Raw genomic sequence first — 22,595 nt, 5'->3', positions numbered from 1 at the left:
ATTGGCATCACGTTCTCTTCACTGATGAGTGTCACATATGCCTTCAACCAGACAATCATTGGAGACGTGTTTGGAGGCAACCCGGTCACACTGAACGCCCTAGACACACTGTCCAGTGAGTGCAGCAAGGTGGAGGTTCCCTGCTGTTTTGGGGTGGCATTATGTGGGGCCAACGTACGCCACTAGTGGTCATGGAAGACGCCATAATGGCTGTACGATACGTGAATGTCATCCTCTGACCGATAATGCAAGCATATCGGAAGCATATTGGCAAGGCATTCGTCCTCATGGATGACAATTCGCACCCCCATCGTGTATATCTTGTGAATGACTTTCTTCAGGATAACAATATTGCTCGACTAGAGTAGCCAGCATGTTCTTTAGACATGAGCCCTATCTAACATGTCTGGGATAGATTGAAAAGGGCTGTTTATGGATGACATGACCCACCAACGACTCTGAGGGATCTACGCCAAATCACCGTTGAGGAGTGAGACAATCTGGACCAACAGTGCCTTGATGAACTTGTGGATAATATGCCATGACAATATCTGACAGAATTTAGAAAAAGTAACAAAATTACGTGAATCACATACCACACTGTTAATAATTACATGAACATTGGGGGATTCACCATACATCTACCCACTTTTGAGTATAACCAGCATCTCTCAATACTATGACTCGTAGCAATACATTCCCCATGTGTTTTGACAACTGACATATATGATTCACACTCCCAGCAGGAAATGCTCCAATGGTGAAACAGCAGCTTTTAGGTCATTGGTTGGATCTCAGGCAATTATGGTGGTCACCGTGATTTACGCACGCAGTCGTATTTCGTGACAAAATAGTCTTATTAGTCACTATCACAGTGCCATACTCATATCAATACATAAAATCACTTTAAATATGTGGCTGCTATAGTTTTGACATGCAAGGAGAAATAATTCTAATGAGGGAAAGAAGTTTATATTTACTGGTGTTTCAACAATGACTACCGTGCAACTATTAGTTCACTAATGGTACTGGTACTTTTACTTTCGATAGCAGAAAGCAAACATAAACAAGCAAAGACTTTATTTGAATAGAGTCCATACTTCTACTACTTTTAATAGAGAAAGAAAGTATTTAGATCAGGGGATAGCGTTTGGCGAAATATTTTAACTTTTTCGTTGCATACAAAGCATTGTTCTGGGCAGCATGATGTTGCTGGGTTATGATGTTGTGAGCAGGATACAGGTAGTTCGGCTTGTTAATCTATTCCGGCAAAATGTGAACAAAGTTTCTGCACAGCTGTACCAGTAAGCCAGTGGCGATTAACAAACCACAAGACATTGGTATGCACCCGTTGTTGACATGTCCCCTCTTGCAAAGCACATTACATAGACAGTGTTCATTTATACACTTATTGCACTGTCCATGACACTTCCTTCCATGACTACACAGTTCATCACAATCATATATCCGTAGCCACAAATACACAGTTCATAGAACTGTTCTTTTACGTGATGCACACTGTAAACTATGTCCACTCTTCTTGCATTTCAAACTTCTGCAACGTCATTGAAAGGCAGATATACTGCACAGTTCATTAAAGTCTCCATTTACAGGGCATGATAGAACGCAAAAGGCAATAGTTTCACCACTCGAATATCAATGCCAGTAAAGTTCATATGAATAAAAGTACTGTTCGTGTTGGTCACAACAATGTGTTGTTAGCGGCACCTTCACAGTCCGATTTATTTGGTCCTAAGGTTCACTGGTGATGGCATTATGTACCACAGTGATAAAGCAAATTGACATTCTCATAGTTCGGTATCACTGTCCATACAGTTCTGGGTGCTTTTCATAAAAACAGTTTCATTATCCTGCACATGCTTCACAGACGCATCATCCGCCATACCTTCTACTACATGTCCTCTGTTCAAGTATTGATATAGCAATTGCAGTCCCCTGCCTACAGATGTTATGTCATTATTGTAGATTACATAAATCTTTATAAATGTTCTTGACTGCATTTTTCACAATTAATAATATACCAAAAAGAAATTTACAAAATTTTCCACATTTCCAAAGCAAGAAACATATTTATCCTTTGGCAAACAAAATAATCACAATTACATCTTTACGTTTAAAAATCACAGTAGTACATTACTTCATCATAATAACATATGACAGTAGAAACAAAGGAGAAAAATAGAAAATGAAAGAAAATCATGGCAAAAAAATTTATGTGTGTAATTAGCAATGCCTTCACAACCCGCATTTAGCGGGGGACACTGGTTCAAACATGCGTCTGGCCATTCTGATTTAGGTTTTCCGCGATTTCCCTAAATTGCTTCAGGCAAATTCTGGGATTGTGAGCTTGTGCTCCAGGTCCTGTGACCTTGTCAGTGGGATGTTAAACATTAATCTCCTCCTCCCGCCTAGTCTCCCTCTTCGCTACCACCTTCCTCCTCTCTCCTCCCCCAACTCCTCCCTTTCCCTCATGCTATTCCTTATTTGCTCTACCCTAACTCCTATCACACCGTTGTGCAGCTGCTGACTCATCTGTTGAAAGACCTGCCTCACATTGCCATGCTACACTCTCCTTGCTCCTTGCAAACTTCCTTCCCAACCCCCTCATCTCCATCTACCTACGCAACTACTTTCAGTATCTATATTCTTGCTGCTACCGTGAGCATCTACATTTGCAAGCGCGTTTGCACACCTCTCTCTCTCTCTCTCTCTCTCTCTCTCTCTCTCTCTCTCTCTCTGTGTGTGTGTGTGTGTGTGTGTGTGTGTGTGTGTGTGTGTGTGTGCGTGTGTGCGTGCACTCACGTACTCTTACTAGAAAAATAGCAAGAGCTTGAAAGCTAGTGTTAACTGTTTTCTGTTACATGTTTCTGTGCACCATTGACCCATCTTCTATAGCTAAGAGGCTGCCTCTCCCTTATTTTATGTAATTATCTGTTCTGGAATTTCCAGTATTGGTTTAAATTGCCGATTTGGCGTTCTTCCACCCCTTAACCCTGTACATTTGTTACTGTCTTTCTTTGCTTACCTACAATTCATTTGTCAAGTCTTTATTTAGCAATAAGTGTATTCTTCTATAAGTGTATTCGTCTCCTCTGCAGAACCTGTCTTTAAAACACAAACCAGCCATCCTCTGTTGCACAATTTAAATGCCCACTGTTGTAACAGTCCACAACACTAGTAACTGCTGTACCACAACAACAAGCCAATCTCATGTGCTTATATATGACTGCGATCGTGTTTTTTCTAGTTGTGAATTTCAATTTGCAGTAGAGGCATTTCTATTCGCAAATGATGCTATTACCTCCTGCTTATTTAATACATTTCATGACCTTCCTCATAACTTGCTGCATGCTCTATGTACAGTACTTACCATTTGTTTCTGTTTAAACACTTTGAACATAAGTTTTCCTCTTCTTATATTTGACTTTATATTATTTTTGACTTTATTGATTTTATTATTATTTGACTTTATATTAAACTCTACCATCTGGTGAGCAAGATGTATGAAACAGGCGAAATACCCTCAGACTTCAAGAAGAATATAATAATTCCAATCCCGAAGAAAGCAGGTGTTGACAGATGTGAAAATTACCGAACTATCAGCTTAATAAGTCACAGCTGCAAAATACTAACACGAATTCTTTACAGACGAATGGAAAAACTAGTAGAAGCCAACCTCGGGGAAGATCAGTTTGGATTCCGTAGAAACACTGGAACACGTGAGGCAATACTGACCTTACGACTAATCTTAGAAGAAAGATTAAGGAAAGGCAAACCTACGTTTCTAGCATTTGTAGACTTAGAGAAAGCTTTTGACAGTGTTGACTGGAATACTCTCTTTCAAATTCTAAAGGTGGCAGGGGTAAAATACAGGGAGCGAAAGGCTATTTACAATTTGTACAGAAACCAGATGGCAGTTATAAGAGTCGAGGGACATGAAAGGGAAGCAGTGGTTGGGAAGGGAGTAAGACAGGGTTGTAGCCTCTCCCCGATGTTGTTCAATCTGTATATTGAGCAAGCAGTAAAGGAAACAAAAGAAAAATTCGGGGTAGGTATTAAAATTCATGGAGAAGAAATAAAAACTTTGAGGTTCGCCGATGACATTGTAATTCTGTCAGAGACAGCAAAGGACTTGGAAGAGCAGTTGAATGGAATGGACAGTGTCTTGAAAGGAGGATATAAGATGAACATCAACAAAAGCAAAACGAGAGTAATGGAATGTAGTCTAATTAAGTCGGGTGATGCTGAGGGAATTAGATTAGGAAATGAGGCACTTAAAGTAGTAAAGGAGTTTCGCTATTTGGGGAGCAAAATAACTGATGATGGTCGAAGTAGAGAGGATATAAAATGTAGGCTGGCAATGGCAAGGAAAGCGTTTCTGAAGAAGAGGAATTTGTTAACATCCAGTATTGATTTAAGTGTCAGGAAGTCATTTCTGAAAGTATTCGTATGGAGTGTAGCCATGTATGGAAGTGAAACATGGACGATAAATAGTTTGGACAAGAAGAGAATAGAAGCTTTCGAAATGTGGTGCTACAGAAGAATGCTGAAGATTAGATGGGTAGATCACATAACTAATGAGGAAGTATTGAATAGGATTGGGGAGAAGAGAAGTTTGTGGCACAACTTGACCAGAAGAAGGGATCGGTTGGTAGGACATGTTCTGAGGCATCAAGGGATCACCAATTTAGTATTGGAGGGCAGCGTGGAGGGTAAAAATCGTAGAGGGAGACCAAGAGATGAATACACTAAGCAGATTCAGAAGGATGTAGGTTGCAGTAGGTACTGGGAGATGAAAAAGCTTGCACAGGATAGAGTAGCATGGAGAGCTGCATCAAACCAGTCTCAGGACTGAAGACCACAACAACAACAACATATTTGACTTTTATTTGACAAATTTTCAGTCAATCCTTTCATCTCCCTACCATCCATGGCATGAATCCCTGCTCATTCTACCTTTGCTAATTCCGAAAACTCTCCTCTCCTGTTGCAAAACTTTAACCACACATCCTCTTTCCAAAATCTTGTCTGGCACATGGTATCCCATCTGATGGGCTTACCATTAAATTGGCATCTCAGGTTGCCTCCCTCTTGCTGCAAGAACCTCCACCTTTTCCAGTTTCATCAGTCCAATTCGATTAGTCTCATCCTTCATAGCTGTACAATCCAAGCTCATACCATACTCAAGAGTCTCTGTTCCTTTTGCAGAATCCTTTTGCTCTGTGATAGATCTTTGCCTGTCAACAGTTGGAACAGCCTCTCAGTACCATCTGAAGAAGTTGTCCCATCTGCTCCTGTCCTATGCCCACATGGGCTTACCTATAACCAAGAAGGATCCTAACACTCTAATCCAACCCTTCTGTCAGCCCCACATAGCTGCTCAACTATGCCTTTCTGACTTATTCCATCTTCCATACCACCAAAAACTTCCTCCGACTACTGTCGAGGAAGCCGACTACTGTTGTCAATCTGTCCCGCAAAGTACTTTCCCCCTTTAGAAGTCTCAGTACTGCTTTACAAAACTTAAATTCAACCATGTTGTATGCGTAAAGACCTTCTTTCCTTTGCCTGTTCTCTCCAGTGCAGACATTTCTTTGCTATGTATGCCACTGACAACAGCCAACCCAATCCCCTTCTCTCCCCCCACCTTAATAGGCGCTTGTTTAAAACTGTTGTAACCTCACCTCCAACTCTGATCCTTCTGTTCATCCACCCAGTCATCCCTTGGCTATGTTTCAGGATTTATTCACTGCTAACCTGGCCTCCCCAGTCAGTCAAACATCACTCCTATGGAACACACAGCTATCTGTAACCTGAAAACCAATCCAGAGCTTATCATTCTTCCAGCAGACAAAGACTCCACCACACCACAATAGTGGTCATGAATCATACTGACTGTGTAGCTGGGTGTTTCTGCCAAGTTTCCAACACTTCTGCATACAAATTGAACAGGGTGTATACACCCTGGAAAAGACCCATGAATTTTTTCATCCAGGAAATACTCTGGAATTTTGTAGGGTTTTTTATTGTTTAAGCATTCCATTAAATTTCTGTAATTCTGACTAGTAAGAACTGATACTTTAACAAAGAATTTGACATTAGCCTGCTACTGCTGAATAGTACTGCAGCAACAAAACACAGACGAAAGAGCACCACCAAAATAAAAGTTAAGTTTGCAAAGAAAATGTGAACAGTGCACATACAATTGTCTGACCACAGCAAAATGTGTCAAAGACTTTAGGACAAAGATTATGTAATACTTCGTATCAACAAACTGCTTGACATTCTTAAACATAAAGGGTAAAGGATGATGGCAAAATTATAACTATATTTTTTAAAAAAAGGTGCAAGGTGAGTTCTTGAGCAGTTTTCACAACTTGTTATTGGCTTTTCTATGGAGAAGTCACTCGACAGAACATATATTCAGTCAGGCAACCCGTGAAATGTTCAGTGCACAGTAGAGAATTTTACAGTCCTTCTTCTTTGGGTCAAGAAGAATGTTCGATTCAAATCGTTGGCGAGTTGCGTAACATTAATGGCTGCTGTCACATTACCTTTTATTTATGTTATGGTGCATATATTCACAGTTTTGCTGTTATTTGGCAAAGCAAACTAATTTCAAAGCAAAAAAATAAAACTGGTTGTGGTGACACACTAATCTGTAGCTTTGCTCAAGGTATAGGTTAGATCGGAAGGTAACAGTTTGGTTGTGAGTTGGCGAAGCCAACGAAGGTGATAGTGAAAATACCGGCTATGGTGCCAGACTGATATGTAGTTTACCCAAGGTCTAATTTAGGTTGAAAGGTGACAGTTTGGTTGTGAGTTGGCATGCCGACAAATGATGTACAGCATTTGTCCCATGTTTGCTATGTCACTGGTCAAAGTCAACAACTCATATCGGACAGTTCTCTGTATCCAAATGTTCAGCTGCAATGTAAGCTGTGTGCTTCGAATCCTGCCTAGCCACTTGCTTGGAAAAAAACAGCAAAAAAATTTTGACTATCAGTATTACATGTGAAAGCTTCTCTTTTCTTGATGAAAAATATCTTCTAGTAGCCTTATTTCATTAAGCAGGAATACAAATGAATGAAAAAATCATCTAATAGCATTATTTTGCAAAGCAGGAATACAAATTATCATGCCATATTTTCCTGAATTCGAAGTTCACTGTCAGGACACTGGGAGCGCTACTACAATCTCTGTTTCTGTATCATAGCATGGGCATCACACTTCTTATATGTGTTCGGAAACTACCATGCCATAGTTGGAGAATTCATATTTATATTCACGTAACACCAAAATAAGCAATGTATATGTTCCCAGAATGAGATTTTCACTCTGCAGCGGAGTGTGCGCTGATATGAAACTTCCTGGTAGATTAAAACTGTGTGCCGGACTGAGGCTCGAACTCGGGACCTATGCCTGTCACGTGCAAGCGCTCGACCATCTGAGCTACCCAAGCACAACTCATGACCTGTCCTCACAGCCCTAATTTTGACAGTACCTCATCTCCTACCTTCCAAACTTCACAGCAGTTCTCCTGCAGACCTTGTAGAACTAGCACTCGTGGAAGAAAGGATATTGCGGAGACATGGCTTAGCCACAGCCTGGGGGATGTTTCCAGAATGAGATTTTCACTCTGCAGCAGAGTGTGCGCTGATATGAAATTTCCTGGCAGATTAAAATTGTGTGCAGGACCGCAACTCGAATTCGGGATGTGTATGTTATGCGTGCATTAAAGATCTTTTCAAAATGTGTTGTCTTTTACTGGGAGTGCTGGTAAGTTCTGCATCGGTTTATAAAAGCTTTATCATTCAAAAGACTGGTATGTTCTACAACTCTGAGGGAAAGTGTATTGTCACTTAACATAGAAAAAATGTTCTTTCACCTAGATTGTAGTGTATTCTCACCTGGAAAAAAGTGCATTTCCACCCCGAAAAAAGTGAAGTTTTAATTGGGAAATCTGAGAAAAATCCGAGAATTTTTTTCTTCTAATTCACATATACACCCAGTTGATGAATCCACCAGAGGCGACAAATAATGTCAAGTTTTCTTCAAAAAGTTTACTACCAAAACCAAGAAAACTGTTCGTCTAATCCATGTAGTTTGAAAACGAACAAGTTGGTCACAAAAAATTAAATTCTAGGTCTCTTTCAGACTGTCTTGAAGCAAAGTTCAACTAAACATTCAGTTCCTCTGTCAATTCAGGGAGTTAACGTTCTGTCTAGGCACGAAGTTAAAATTCCCTTGGAACAATCTACTGTCAGTGTACTACAAGAATAATTTAAGCAAAATTTTAAGACACCCACAACCATGAAGATAGATCCATCAATCTCATTGAGGCAACCCAGGGCTCTACCCGTAGCAGCAGTGGCTGGTTGATGGTGGAGACAGTAGTGTTGGCATGGACTATATGTCTGAACTGGAGTCCTGGCTTGGAGTGAACTGCTGATTGAGGGCTGTGTGCCTGCCTAAATACTGTCTGGTGGATCCTGTATCTTGGGATATATTTTCAGTCATGTATTGCGGAAGCAAGCAGGTTCCCGCAACTCGCATCCTCAAGTGATGCTACTAGGTCCGCCTAGTAGAAAAACAGGAAACCTCGTTTTTGGCAGAAAGTGGTTGCCTGACACATGCTACCCCCAATACCAAGCATATGATGTGCCAACCTCGAAGGCATAACGTTGTGGCATATCATCCACCTCTCCGAGAAGGGCCAAAGGGGGCAAGGCTCACCTTTATGTGTTCCTGCTGCTCTGTGTCATCAGTGGTGGGCAGGCTTGGGTCCTTCATGATGTCCACTTCCATTGGTGTTGGTACTGCAGGAGCAGGCTAGCCCACAGCGCTGGGAGTTGAGATGATCTTGTGTTGACTTTTTATAGCCTCTCCTGGCTCTCGCTCTCTGGCAAAAGAACAGAAGATAATCCATGTTTGAGATTTTGCCTTTGCGGAGTCATATTGGTTTTATATGTTTCTGGCAGACCATGACGCTAGTCGGGGTGACTTTGGCCATGGCCCTGCCACAGAGGTTTGTTACTTTTGCAGGGAGCCACTAGATAAAATGGTATAAGGGTGGTTACAAGTTTTTCATGACTGTTGCTTGCTGACAGACAGATGGATGATCGAAAGTCATGATGTACAAGGTTGACTACTTAATTTTTCTGCTGGTGAGGCTCTGTCTTACGAAGTGCATGATATGAAGCTAGGAACAAAGTCAAGGATTTGTCCAGAGAGTGATGGCATTGTAATTTTGATATTTGATTCTTGAATGTGTGGACAGACCTTTCTGGTAGGCTGTTATAGGCCAGATGGAAAGGTGCTGTATGAGATGTGATCAAAAAGTAATGGGAATTTTTAATCTTTCAGGTTTTATACTGTGTATTTCCAAAACGTTTTTATCTTGTTTGTACAAGTGTTGCTGATGTGTGTTTGCATATTCAGCTGTATTGAATATTTAGTTTAGTGTTGACAGATGAAAAACGTTTTGTGTGTTTTCATGTGCTCAGTGAATTTGTACTTTCGGAAAAGATCCATCAAAGAATTTGCATTAAATTTTGCTTGAAAAATGGCATTAAGTGCAGCACCTCATTCAGCGGGAGGGGAGGTGGGTGGTCGCGGGAAGCTGTGGGGGGTGAAGGGGGGGGGGGGGGGGGGGAGAGAGAGAGAGAGAGAGAGAGAGAGAGAGAGTTCGATGCATTTCTAGCAGACCTAATACTGAGAGTAAGACAAGAGTTTATGGTTGTCTAAACATATCAAAGAACATCGAGAAGAGCTGATGACATTGTGGAAGGAGTAAAAAAAGTTTTGGAAAATTGGCATATCCTTTGGGTCAAGCCAAGCCCTTTTTTTTTCCCGTGGAATATGTAGCAGCAAAGTTTGTTCCAAAATTGTTTAATTTTCACCAAGGATGATGTCATGTAGGCATCATTCAGGAATTTCTGAATGAAGTCAACAATTATGCAGAATTTTTAAAGAAGGTTGTAACATGTGACAAAACAGGAAAACATGAGTATACGGGTATTATGTTGAAAACAAGGCCCAGTTGTCCCAATGGAAACGGCCTGATTAGCCGATACCAAAAAAAAAAAAAAAAAAAAAAAAAAAAAATTGAAGAAGTTTGATCACATGTGAAGGTTCTTCTCACTGTTTTCATCGATTTCAATGGAATAATACATCATGAGTTCCTGCCTTATGGCCATGTGGTCAAAAACGAATACTAACTGGAAGTTTGTGCACTGTTTACGTCAAGTAATCCAATTAAAACAGCCAGAATTGTGACAAAACCACTCTGGAACTTCCATCACAAAAATTCTCTCTCTCTCACATCTCAATACTTGTTCACGATTTTTGGCAAAAAAACAGAACTGTTAAGTTGCCTCGGCCACTGTGTTCTCCGGACGTGCCCCCTGCAACTTCTTTCTATTCCTGAGGCTTAAAAGAACCATGAAATGATGTTGTTTTGCAACCACTGATGAGATGAAAACAGAATTGCTGAAGAAGCTGAACACCACAACGAAAAGTGAGTTCCAACAGTGCTTTCAAGATTGGAAAAAGTGCTGGCACATGTGTATTATATCTGGGGGGGGGGGGGGGGGGTTACTTTGAAGAGGAGAAGCAAACAAAGTTGATGTTGATGAATAAATATAGATTCTTTAAGAGAAACAGATTTCTATTATTTTTTTGTCACACCTTGTGTGTATTAATTGTATGCCATTCTTTTCACAAAATGAAGAAAATTTGCCTGAAGTGATTTGTGGCCCTTTCATCAGTTACCAAGGTCTCTGGGATCCCTTTTGTTTAAAATTTTTTCACCATCAACTGGATGGTTTGACTGGATGGAATGTTGATGCACGGGAGACATAAGGACCTGCAGCAGTGGCTATGAGCCAGGTATTGTCTGGTAAAATCTAAGTGTAGTCTTAAGCATGATGTGGAAGTGTCCAACCATGAGAAGAATTGGTGAGATGGTTCAGCCGAAGAATTGGTGAGATGGTTCAGCTTGCTTCCTTTGGCAGGTGATGCCAGCTGCAACCATTTCGATGATGGTGGCATCATTACCCTGCCAGTGTAATTGCTGCCGAGCTAACGATTTGGTAGGGAGCACTGCACTTCAGTGCCCTTGTGGAGTAAGGGCCGGAGCCAAGTGACGTCAGAATAACCACCCTGTTATGTTGGTTCGTGCCCAGTGGGAGTAGCACATCATGGAAGGTGTAAACCTCATGTCTTTTGTGCCAATAGTATACCGGGATTTCAGGAGCCAGATGTTTGTGTAATCAGAGGCTGCTCCAGCTGGTTCTAATGAAGCAGTTCCTTGAGGAATGGGTCATCTGCGGAGTGTAAACCCACGAGTGTTGTGCCCAGTGGTAGGACAGCTGCTGATTCTTCTGGCTTGTTGTCTAAGTGAAAACATATTTTCACTTCTTTGTCTAGTTCTGTGTGGCCTACTGGTAGTCGGACAGAAGATCAACATTAGCATGTTATGTGGTGGACTGGAATTGGCTGTCATAATTATATGCATATAAACATAGTGCCCACTGTTGTAGATGGATGCAGAAGCCTTGAGAAGGGGTAACGATGACTTATAATCAGTCAGAAATGTGAATTTTCTACCATATATGTAATCAAAATCTTTTGAGGCCAGAGGTGATGGCCTTTACCTCCTCTTCAGTTTTCATTGAGCAGTGAACAGAGTCTTGGAGACAAATGCAATGGGCCACTCCATCCCTTTATAATGTAGGATAGGACTGGTGCCACTCCACAGTCAGAAGCATTTGCTGCTAAGACCAGCGGTCGGGATGGATCATAGGCTTTAAGACATGAGGGGTTGGGTGAGTTTGCTTAAATTCTCTCAAAGCCTCATCATATGTTGGTGTCCAACGCCACTTTACCTTTTTACTGAGGAGGTTATGAAGAGGCTCTGCAATTGTTGCTGCCTGTGGTATGAATTTTTGATACTAGTTCTATGACATGAGTTGGCCAGTATCTTTTGTATTGGGTAATTTTTCGCTCGCCTCCACATACTGAGGTGTCGGAGAAATGTCTATAGCACTGAGGATGTGTCCCAAATTTGATCTGTGCTACAAAGAAGCTATACTGTTCCTTATTGCACTTGAGATATGATTTCTTGATCACTGAAAACAATTTGTCTAAGTTGTTAGCCAGATCCTCGGTATTTTTAGCCGGTACAGCGACATCATCTAGGTAATTTGCTGTATGCAGCACTTTACTAAAGGCCGGGGCACTAGACTCTGTGAATGACAGCTGGTTGTACTGATGAAGTCTGAATGGAGTATTGAGTACTAGCTTCTGCCGGGATTTGACACCCAGGGGAAGTTGATGATAAGCATCTTTGAGATCAATGTCAGCGAAATTTTTTCCTAATTGGTCAAGATGTCCTCCTCCTTTGGAATTGGTTATGAGTCCACCATGGACTGGAAGTTTATTGTGTTTTAGAAATTACCACCTATGTGTAGGATGCCATTTGGCGTTTCTATTATGAGCGTAGGCATGGCTCACTGAATGTTTCAGAGAGGGGTAAGGGTTTCTTCATTCAGCAGTCATTATAACTCGAGTTGCAGCTTGTCTAATAAGGAAAAAGGCACATTACGTGCATTAAAGAAGTAAGGGATACTAGATGGGATAGGGTTGCATATATTTAAAACTCCCTGTGTGTGATCCTGATTGGGAAAACACTGATTTGAATTTTGCAGGCAATGTGTCAAGGAATTCGGGAACACTGAGGTAGTAGATGGGATTTAGAGTCACGTATCTACAGTCCCAACGCGTTGAGGAGTCCTATTCCTAATATGTTTACTGCGCCATAGTGTCCATTACAAGGATGCGGGCCCTGATGCAGTGATTTATCTTGCTATTGCAGTTAGTCCCTGTCTGAAAATCCTTGGGTTGGAGGATTTTGGTGGCAACCACTGGTACGACTGCCAGTTAATGATGGTTGTGGAAGAACTTGTGTGTATTTGCAACCTGTGCTGCACATCATCAATGTGGATCATCAGGGACATACTGTTTGTGGTGGTTGAAGACACTGATTTGATATGTGCTGCATCCTTGGAAGGTTCATTTGCAGTCAGTGTTCCTCCTTCTAGTGGATCGACCATTTTGTAGTCCACTGGCATTTTGTGTGGCAATTGAAATACTTCTGCTCAAAGGCTTGATTTCCTACACATACATTGTGTCTGTAATAATGACACTGATGATAGTGTGCAATATAAGACACTGACTACATATTGGCAATTGTCGGAATTGGCACATCAGTGCCAGGTTGTTCTGTGCCATCTGCCAATCCATCCTGACTAGTGGAGGGGATCTACAGATTGTCATGGTGGTTTTGCATAGTGCTGTCAAACACAAGGATTGTTCGAAAGCCCTAACGATGGGCAAATGTATTTGTAATGAAGTGTCTTTCAGTTTTAACAAGTCTGTCTGGACTGTGTCATCCAGAATTTGCACTAGTATTGTGTCTGTGACTAATGAAGCTGCATATTAGTGATTGCCTTCTGGATTATTGCACACAAATGTAAAGTCCCTGGATACTGCTTGCAGCCATGCAATCCACTCTGTGTACGATTGTCTATTGAGCTTGTGAAAGCTGAAGAACTTTTGTCTCATTCTGGAAACTTTTGTCTAGCTGCTACATTCAAAACTTAAGACTTTGAAGACCAGCCACTTAGGCCCAGAGGACCAGCCATTTATGCCATCATTTAACATTTAACTGGCATATTCACATCTGATATATTTCAAAGGATAACACACACTATAAAAGACCAGTCTTCAAGATTAGTTTCTCTTATTTGTTTTAGTTCTTTCATAGGGTACAAATTAAGCAATAATGATAGCAAAAAGTATAATTATCCTTCAAAAAGAAGCACAGTGTGAATTTTTGAGCACTTTCATGAGCAATCAGTTTTTCTATTCAAAAGCTGAAGTGCTCAATGGAACATGTATTCAGCCAGGTAACCCACAAAATGTTTGGTGCACAGCAGTGAAATTTGCAATACTCAGCTGCTGCAATTTAAGCTGTGCTCTTGTGATTTTGGCTAACTGCACTCTCGGTGGAAGAGGGGGAAGAAAAAAATAAAATTAAATTAAAACAGCAAAAAGTTTTTGACGACCAATATTATGCGTGAAAGCTTCACTTTTTTTGATGAAAAATATCATCTACTCATCATATTTCACAAAGAAAGAAGACATAGTATCGTGCTGAATTTGAAGTTCACTGCCAGGCCATTTGGAGCACTATTACAGTCTCTGTTTCTGTATTGGAGTATGGACATCACACTTCTTATATTTTGGTGTTCTCTGTTTGGAAACTGCCGTGCTGTACGATTCAGAGGACTAATATGTCTTACAGCTCTGAGGGACGTGCATTTTCACCCAGAAAAAAGCATGTTTTTAACCAGGAAATCGGATTTTTTTTTTTCTTGTCCATCCATACAGGCTGATTGTGCCCATATACAATTCTCCTACCAAATGGTCTCTTCCTTTGTTGACCAACATTTCCAAACCATTGTCCATAATCTCACACCGTACATTCAGGACAATGCTCACTTCCTTCACTGCCTTTCCACAGTCCCTGTCCCGTTGCCACCAGACACCGTGTTTCTCACTTTCGACATGAAGACCTTACACACCTACATCCCCCGTGCTCATGGCCTTGCAGAACAGTACCTTTTCCATCGCCCTGATACCAAACAGCCACCTTAACCCTCGTAGCCAACCACATCCTGACAACAATGATACTAGTTTTGAAGGCCAAATCTGTAAACTAATCGATGGTACTGCCCTGGGTTCTTGCTTCGCAACTCATTTATGGGCCATTCAGAGGAATCCTTCCTTTACAGTCACAACTTAAAGCTGCTTGTCTCATTCACTTTCACTGATGATATTTTCAAGATCTGGACTGATGGCTAGTACGACCTTTGCAACTTCCTCAATAACCTTAGTACCTATACTGAAACCCACTTTATCTGCTCCTTCTCAACTCAATGAGTCACCTTTCTAGATGTTGATCTCCACCTCTCATATGACTCCATAAATATGTCTGTTCATGTCAAGTGCACCAACCACCAACAGCACCTCCACTTTGATAGCTCCATGCCAAAAAGTCTCTTTCATACAGCTTCACCAATGTTGGATGCTGCATCTATAGTGAAAGCAGTAGCTGTCAAGATGTGCAGATAACCTTACCAGCCTTTATATTGTATCCAGCTTATCCTTAAACAGATCTGCCATGTCATCACTTCCTCTGACAGCATTAACGCTATTAACCAGCCACCAACCAGCACTCCTTTAATCACCCTTGTCTTGAAAACCACAACCATATCATTCACGAGGGCTTCAGCCACCTCTCATTTTGCTTGGAGATGAAGGCTATCCTAATCGAAATCCTGCCAACATCGCTGGAAGTAGTGTTCCGCTGTCCACCACACCTACAGAATATCCTTGTCCATCCCTACCCCAATCCTGCACCTCATGAGTCACTCCCTTGTGGCTGGCACAGGTGCAAGACCTGTCCCATACATCCACTAGCAACCTCCTACCACAATCCAGCCACAGGCTCTTCCTGCCCAATAATAGGCAAGGCCCTGTATGAAAGCAGCCATATTATACATCAGCATTCTATTGGGCATGACAAGTACCCAATTGTCCACCCTCATGAACGGCCACCTCCAAACTGTGGCAGACATCCACATCCATCACCATTCAATTGTTGAACATGCTGCACACCACAACATTAATGACTTCAACAGCTGCTAGTGAAGCAGCATGTGCCACTTTCATACTCTCTTCCAGCACACGTATCTCTGAACTACACAGGTGGGAACAGCGTACCCTGCACTGTTGCAGTCCCCCTGACTTAAAACTCCTTTAACTTGTTTCTTACTTCCTGAACATACATTTTCCCTTACCTCTTATATCCATACCACTCGTTCTCCATCCAGATTTTGTACTAACTTTTCCCATTACTCTTCACCTCCATGTGGCCAATTTCCCTCCTTCCCTCCATCCTTATTATAAGCTATTATTGGCTTAATCCTTCCTGTACAATTTCAGGTTATGTAACATTGTCTCAATCCTGTACATGTATATTTCACACTTCAGTTTTACACAAACATTACTGTACGTGAGTCACTGCTCACAAATTCAACTGGTCTCATTGTTTGCATGGCCTCAGGTGCTGTCTGTGCACTGGCCTGACAGCACTCTCGTCTTCATGTTGTCAAACTTCTGTCTCAAAAGTTTTGGTGAAGTTGCCCTGCACACTGCCAAACATGCTGCTGATGCCTACAGAATGACTCCTACAGTCAGTTTACGTCCCTGTCACTTTCAGTGTGCATTGCTCCTCTTCAGTTGTGACACCTGCACATCACATGCGTAGCCTGTGTACTAGCCACCCTTCCAACCTGCAATCCTAGCTAGTAAACCAGATGCCTCCATCTGAGTTGCTACCCATCCAACCCCACTGTGTCTTCCTACCTCCCACCTGTCTCTCCCTCTACACAACCCACCCGACACAACACCCACCCATCCTGTCGAACTGCAGCACAGGCATTGTTCCTCCAGCTGATGCCATGTAGGGACACAGGTGTGTGTGTATGTGTGTGTGTGTGTGTGTGTGTGTGTGTGTCAGTGATTCTCATTTTTCGTGAATGGTCTGCCTTACTTGTAAAGAATGTTAATTTGTACATATCTTAATCACATTTTTACAAAGTTAGTTGTAACTGTGACATTGAGGGGTGAAGATTATATCTTCCTGGTTGGTATAAATTTCTGGGACGGTTCTGTGGAAACGAGTGGATTGTGGGTGAAAGCATTCTAGATATTACTTAGTGTTAGGTATTGTATGAAGAGATTCTGATAGTGGTTTTGAAACAGAGCTTCCAGTGGATAAAGATATGTTTTTAAAATTTTGTTGTGAGTTTACCTACATTACGGAGGTAAATCTGCGGCCTACTTCCCAATTAATGGCTCCGTTAAATTAACTGTTAGAATTCTGTATGGTTGCTGGCACTCAGAATCTACTTCTATTTTTTTATTATTTATTGAGATCTTGTATAAGTGCTTTGCTGTGCTTTCACTTTCTTTTAGATACTTTTTAAAGAAATCAGTGCTCATTCACCAGAATAATATGGCTTACACATTGAATGCAGCTTTCTTTTTAGTATGTTTAAGAAATTTGAAATGCCCCCATTTCAGTAATGCTCTCATTGTGCCGCCCTCCAAACACGTACACGCCAAATCCCACTGTCCAAATTATAAAAACATTTTTGGATTTTTTGAAAGTTTCCAGAATGAGATTTTCACTCTGCAGCGGAGTGTGTGCTGATATGAAACTTCCTGGCAGATTAAAACTGTGTGCCCAACCGAGACTTGAACTCGGGACCTTTGCCTTTTGCGGGCAAGTGCTCTACCATCTGAGCTACTGAAGCGCGACTCACGCCCGGTACTCACAGCTTTACTTCTGCCAGTATCTCGTCTCCTACCTTCCAAACTTTACAGAGTTCTGCAATGTTCACAGGAGAGCTTCTGTAAAGTTTGGAAGGTAGGAGACGAGATACTGGCAGAAGTAAAGCTGTGAGTACCGGGCGTGAGTCGTGCTTCGGTAGCTCAGATGGTAGAGCACTTGCCCACGAAAGGCAAAGGTCCCGAGTTCGAGTCTCGGTCGGGGACACAGTTTTAATCTGCCAGGAAGTTTCTGAAAGTTGTTGAATAAGGAATTTATGTACTGCTATATTTCAAAAACAGTTTAACTTTTAAGATCATTTATTTACAAAAATAAATGTGACTATGGCATACTTTTTCAGTCCCATTGTGAAGAGGTGCTGTGACCAGATTGAAAGTAACCTCAATGAGAAAATAGAGCAAATTGTGCTGATGACTGTACAGAAGGAAAGGAAAACTAGAAATTGCCTTCCAAACAATGTTTCTGCGATGGTTTATAGTCCAGTGCTCCACAACTCTAGAGAACTGCTGCCTCTTTCGAATGACAGAAAGACAGTGTTTCGGTGAGTGTGTTGTATATAATAGAATAACTGATGAAGAGAGTGGTTAAAGGATTTAAGTAATGAACAAAAATAACATTTTTGTTTATGCATTTCTGCTGTAATCCATTTATGAGTTAGTTATTATAATAGAACTTCTTATAAGTGATAAACAAATTGTGAACTGTATAATGTCTAGTCCAAGTTTTATCCAGGAAAGAGATTGAGAAATTCCAAGAACAAATGCGAGAAGCAATGAAGTTAGAAATGAGAAATATTATCCAAGAAGAGGTAAAAGTAGCACTCACTAACACTATTTGCTCAACTGTTGAAGTCTTGCAGAAGAAAAAATGTAGTCCTGGACGAGCAGCACCACTATTGTGTCGTAGGCTGGTGAGTCAAACTTCAGAATTATTCCAAACATCTAAATGGTACAGTGATAACTTCACTCATAATAAGTGTTTGCATGCCTGTTCCTTTTCTTAAATACATCAGAATGTGTATGCAACTGAATAAAGACCAATATAACATTTAATTAATGTTCAATAGACAAGAAATCACTCTTAAAAAATAATGGAAACACTAGGCATCAGAATTGTGTAGCAAACTATATTGCCAATAATATCGAGTAGTACTATGCAGTGTAGCTACACTCTGAATTCATCCACTACATCTCTCCAAGATGCATATCATGATGTGGCATAGAACCTCAAAACTTTCATGCAAAATTGTGTGTGTGAGAGCAGAAGGAGTTTTGTGGATTTGCAATTGCAAGCAGATTAAATATCATAATGAAGAAGCAATGAGTGTTATTGTGTAGGACATGACTGTTTATTCTTTGATGAACTATTGTTTTTATAGTTATAATATTGTCACCTTTTATTTGGAGTCCACTTTGTTGTATATAATGCACATATTTGATATTCTCTTCGTTACTTTGTGATGTTCGAATTTTAGTGAGTCATTTCACCACCACATTTGATACATTTTTGTGTTTCTGCAATTGACCCACAAGACATTCACAAATGGACGTCGTCACTGTGCAGAATGAAATCACTTAAATCAGTCCACTTTATAGCACTCGCTGCCATAATCACAAAAAATTTCTCTCGAAACTCGAAAATGGTTTTATTTTTGGCACTAGAAATACATTGTCTCTGTTCACCTCTCATCAGCTATGTTACAGAATCATCCTATTGGCTATGCGGAACTGACACGGTTTCAACTTATAAGCAGCAGATAAGCACTCCTGCGACTGCCACTGGGCCTGGTCTAGACTTCAGCCACAACAGGGACCAACCAAATGAAGCAGTGCAGTTGTTAAAACTCCAACCTCATATTTGGGAGGATGGGATTTGCTCTGCCCAACAATCCTGATTTACGTTTTCCTTTGTGATGTTCAAATTTTAGTAAACAACAGTGAAATTCAAGAGGGTCTCTTAAAAACTGTCAGATTTGGGACATTTTGGCTGGACCTGTAAAAGCTTTAGTTCTATTTCTGATTTGAAATAGGTGAGGTTTTTTTCCAAATTAAGATATAACTTATGATATTTGTAACAATGAGTAAAGGTTAATAAGTTACTGTTCATAATTATACATAGTTTGTAACCCACTTGTTCATTATCTGGAGAATGAGGATGTTGTTGTTATGATTGTCTGAGAGATTTTGAAGCTCATATGAATCAGTTTGTTGCTAGTTACTTTAATGTGTTGACCAATATATGTATCAGCATTTAGAATGCGACTGTGGACTAGTCAGATTTATGGTTATGAAATAGTGGATGGCTCCTTCAATAGATCACTTGAAGATGAATTTCTTAGACTCACAGCATTCCATTTCATCTTATTCCATCTTCTCACATATGAGTTAATGCATTACTGGCAGATATAGCACACCAAAAATATTAGCACTTGCGTATCATCAAATATCAACTTTTGCGTGTTGTTCGTATGTGATTTGGCAGAATATTTAGTGAAATACAATTTTATTATACGCAGGACTCATGGGAAATACTTGTACAGTATTGCCAGTGGTTTGGTAAGCCACCACTACTTTACTATTTCATCAATAAAACAGATCTGTTAGGACATTTTGCTGCACTGAAGTGTTGTGATCCTACATCAATCACTGGAGGTGATCTACTGTAACTGAGTAGTAGCTCATTACCAAGACCTTGCAGTAGCTTCAGAGCACACTTGTTCTGTGTTAAAAGCATGGTGTTGCCCCATGAATTGAAGAGCAGGGTATCTATGTGTGTTGCCATCAGTGGCTCAGCATTCATTCGCGACCCCAAGGTTCCTGAACTGAGGAATGGTAAGGGCCAGCAGTCGTCTGTCACCATAAGCTCTGGTGGTGCAGCAGTAGAATGTTGAGTGTCACAGGGAATGGGGATCCTGGCTTTATCGCCCGTATTGCAACGATGGTAAAAACCTCCATAAAAAAACCCTCAATCTCAAGGTCTGCTGCGTGCCCATGAGATGCTTGGCTGTTGAGATGGAACAGTTATTAGCGGGCAACCTTTGGGGAGCGTGCCACACCTATATTGCATATGGCTTATCTAGGTACACAGGGCTCTGTCTGGGTAGACTTTTATTTCTGTAGCTGCTCATAGGACTGGGATGGATCCTTCGAAATTTTCTCTTCCTCCCTTCCCAGCAGAAAGAGCAGGCCCCTGGTAGCTACCAACACCCATTCAAGTAAGAGGGCCTTTGTAACCAGTCCTCCTGATTCTAGACTTATTCAGAGTGGTAGAATTTACAGTAACAGAACACATGCTACTGGCCAGAATGTGTTTTTTATAGTAAAGTATTCTCGAGTGACTCCATCAATGGTGCTTTCATGGCCACCTCCCGCTCTTCATATGGTCTTTCTGGTCCTGTGCTTTTTTAGATCCCGGGTTCGGGATGTGCTGTGAGATCGTTTTGAGCAGGAAAATGGTGTTCCTAAGGGCAGTGTTTCACGTGTTAATTTCTTTTCCATAAACAGTATCACGAATATGGTAAGGAGTCCTGTACAGTGCTCCTTATTTGTGGATGATTTTACTGTTTTCTGTTTCACCTCCAGTTTTGCAACAGTGACCCATCAAATGCAACTGATAGTGCAGAGGTTAGAGGAGCAAGCTGCAAAGATGTTTTTTTCAGTTTTCTGCAGAGAAATGTGTGTGCGTGTTTGTTTTAATCATGCTTGTCATATTTTTAATTTACCTGGCTTATGAGGGACTCAGTTCTACATTTTAAAGACTCAGCGAGGATTCTGGGCCTTATTTTTGCTGTCGTGGTTACCGCACCTGAGAGACCTGAAAGCAAGAACCCAGAAGGCACCGAATATCATAAAGTGCCTTAGCCACAGATCTTGGGGAGCAGACAGGGCATGTCTGCTCCAGTTTTATAGAGCTTTTGTGTGTTCACGGCAAGACTATTGCTGCGCAATGTACAGGTCATATCTTACCTGATGATCACCGACACCACCCACCATGAGGGGATTAGGCAGGCCACAGGTGCTTACAGGATCAGCACCATTCGCAGGCTGTAGAAACATCGCTCACCATGTGGCAGCAGCTTCTCAAGGTGTATCAGGCTTGTAGGTTCCTCGCAGCTCCGACTTCACCTTCTGTTCTATGGGTGCTCATCCACTTCTGAAATGCTTTTTCTCCAATTGTCATAAGCAACAGTGCTATTTGGAATCTGCATGCAGTGTGTGATGGAGTCACTTCATATGGAGCATGTACAGTCCCAAATCCAGTGTTTTTACTGACCATCACATTGATTACTGCAGAAGCGCAGGATGATTTTAGATTTAGTGCAATACAGGAGAGGTTCCACGGCTGCATATGGCTTTAATACTTTATTTTCTCATCTTTTAACTGAGCACCTCAATTCTACAGCTGACTTTATGGGTGGGTCAAAACAGGAGGACTCAGTTGATTGCTCTGTTGTTTTCCCGGATCGTGTCCTCAAGGCCCAACTGGCTGAAGACTTTACTGTATTCAACGAAGAACTGTGTGTGATATTGTGCGCACTGGAGCAGATGAGACTAAATTCCTTGTCTGTTCTGATTCTCTGTGTACCCTTCATTCTCTACAGTGTTTGTACCCAGTGGACAACGTAGTCCAGAATATACAGGACATCCTCATTCAACAGGTGGGAAAAGAAGTGTCTTTCCTTTGGGTACAAGGACACATGGGTATTGCGGTTGTAGCAGCCAAGGAAGTGTGTAGCGATCCTTGGTTATTTCAGTGTCCTATCTCCCTGCATACCTTGATGTTGAAATATGGAGTTACGAGTTGATGGGAAACCAAGTAGAAGCTGCATTTAGTTAAGCCCACTATGCGGCCATGGTGTACTTCCTTTCAGTCACGACGTCCTTCTTACTCATCTTTGTGTAGGCCACAGCCCTATAATGCATGGCTTCTTGCTCTGGTGAGAGGGCTCTCCAATGTGTGGTGCTTGTTGCATACAGATCACTGTGTGCCACACTTTACTCATTTACCCATCTCCATGTGCCTTTCTTTTAGCTCTTCTGTGGTTTTACGTATGTTTTAATATCATGTATAGCACCTTTCACCTTTCATTGGT

At 41.3% G+C, this 22,595-nt stretch overlaps 1 protein-coding gene across 9 annotated transcripts in view; it reads left to right on the top strand.

Moving 5' to 3' along the window:
- The window catches only part of LOC124614989 (kinesin-like protein Klp61F), a 290,420-nt gene that overhangs the window by 208,077 nt on the left and 59,748 nt on the right, over positions 1–22,595 (top strand). For all 9 annotated transcript variants that reach the window (XM_047142998.1, XM_047142997.1, XM_047142989.1 and 6 more), the window contains 2 exons: positions 17,844–18,044; positions 18,236–18,413. In XM_047142998.1, coding sequence (XP_046998954.1) covers positions 17,844–18,044; positions 18,236–18,413 — 379 coding nt within the window. The remainder of the gene's footprint in view (positions 1–17,843; positions 18,045–18,235; positions 18,414–22,595) is intronic.

The sequence above is a fragment of the Schistocerca americana genome, chromosome 1 (genome assembly GCF_021461395.2).
Source record: "Schistocerca americana isolate TAMUIC-IGC-003095 chromosome 1, iqSchAmer2.1, whole genome shotgun sequence".
NCBI classification, from domain to species: domain Eukaryota; kingdom Metazoa; phylum Arthropoda; class Insecta; order Orthoptera; family Acrididae; genus Schistocerca; species Schistocerca americana.
Note: the sequence above shows the minus strand (reverse complement) of the source record. Positions and strands in the feature narration are given on the sequence as shown.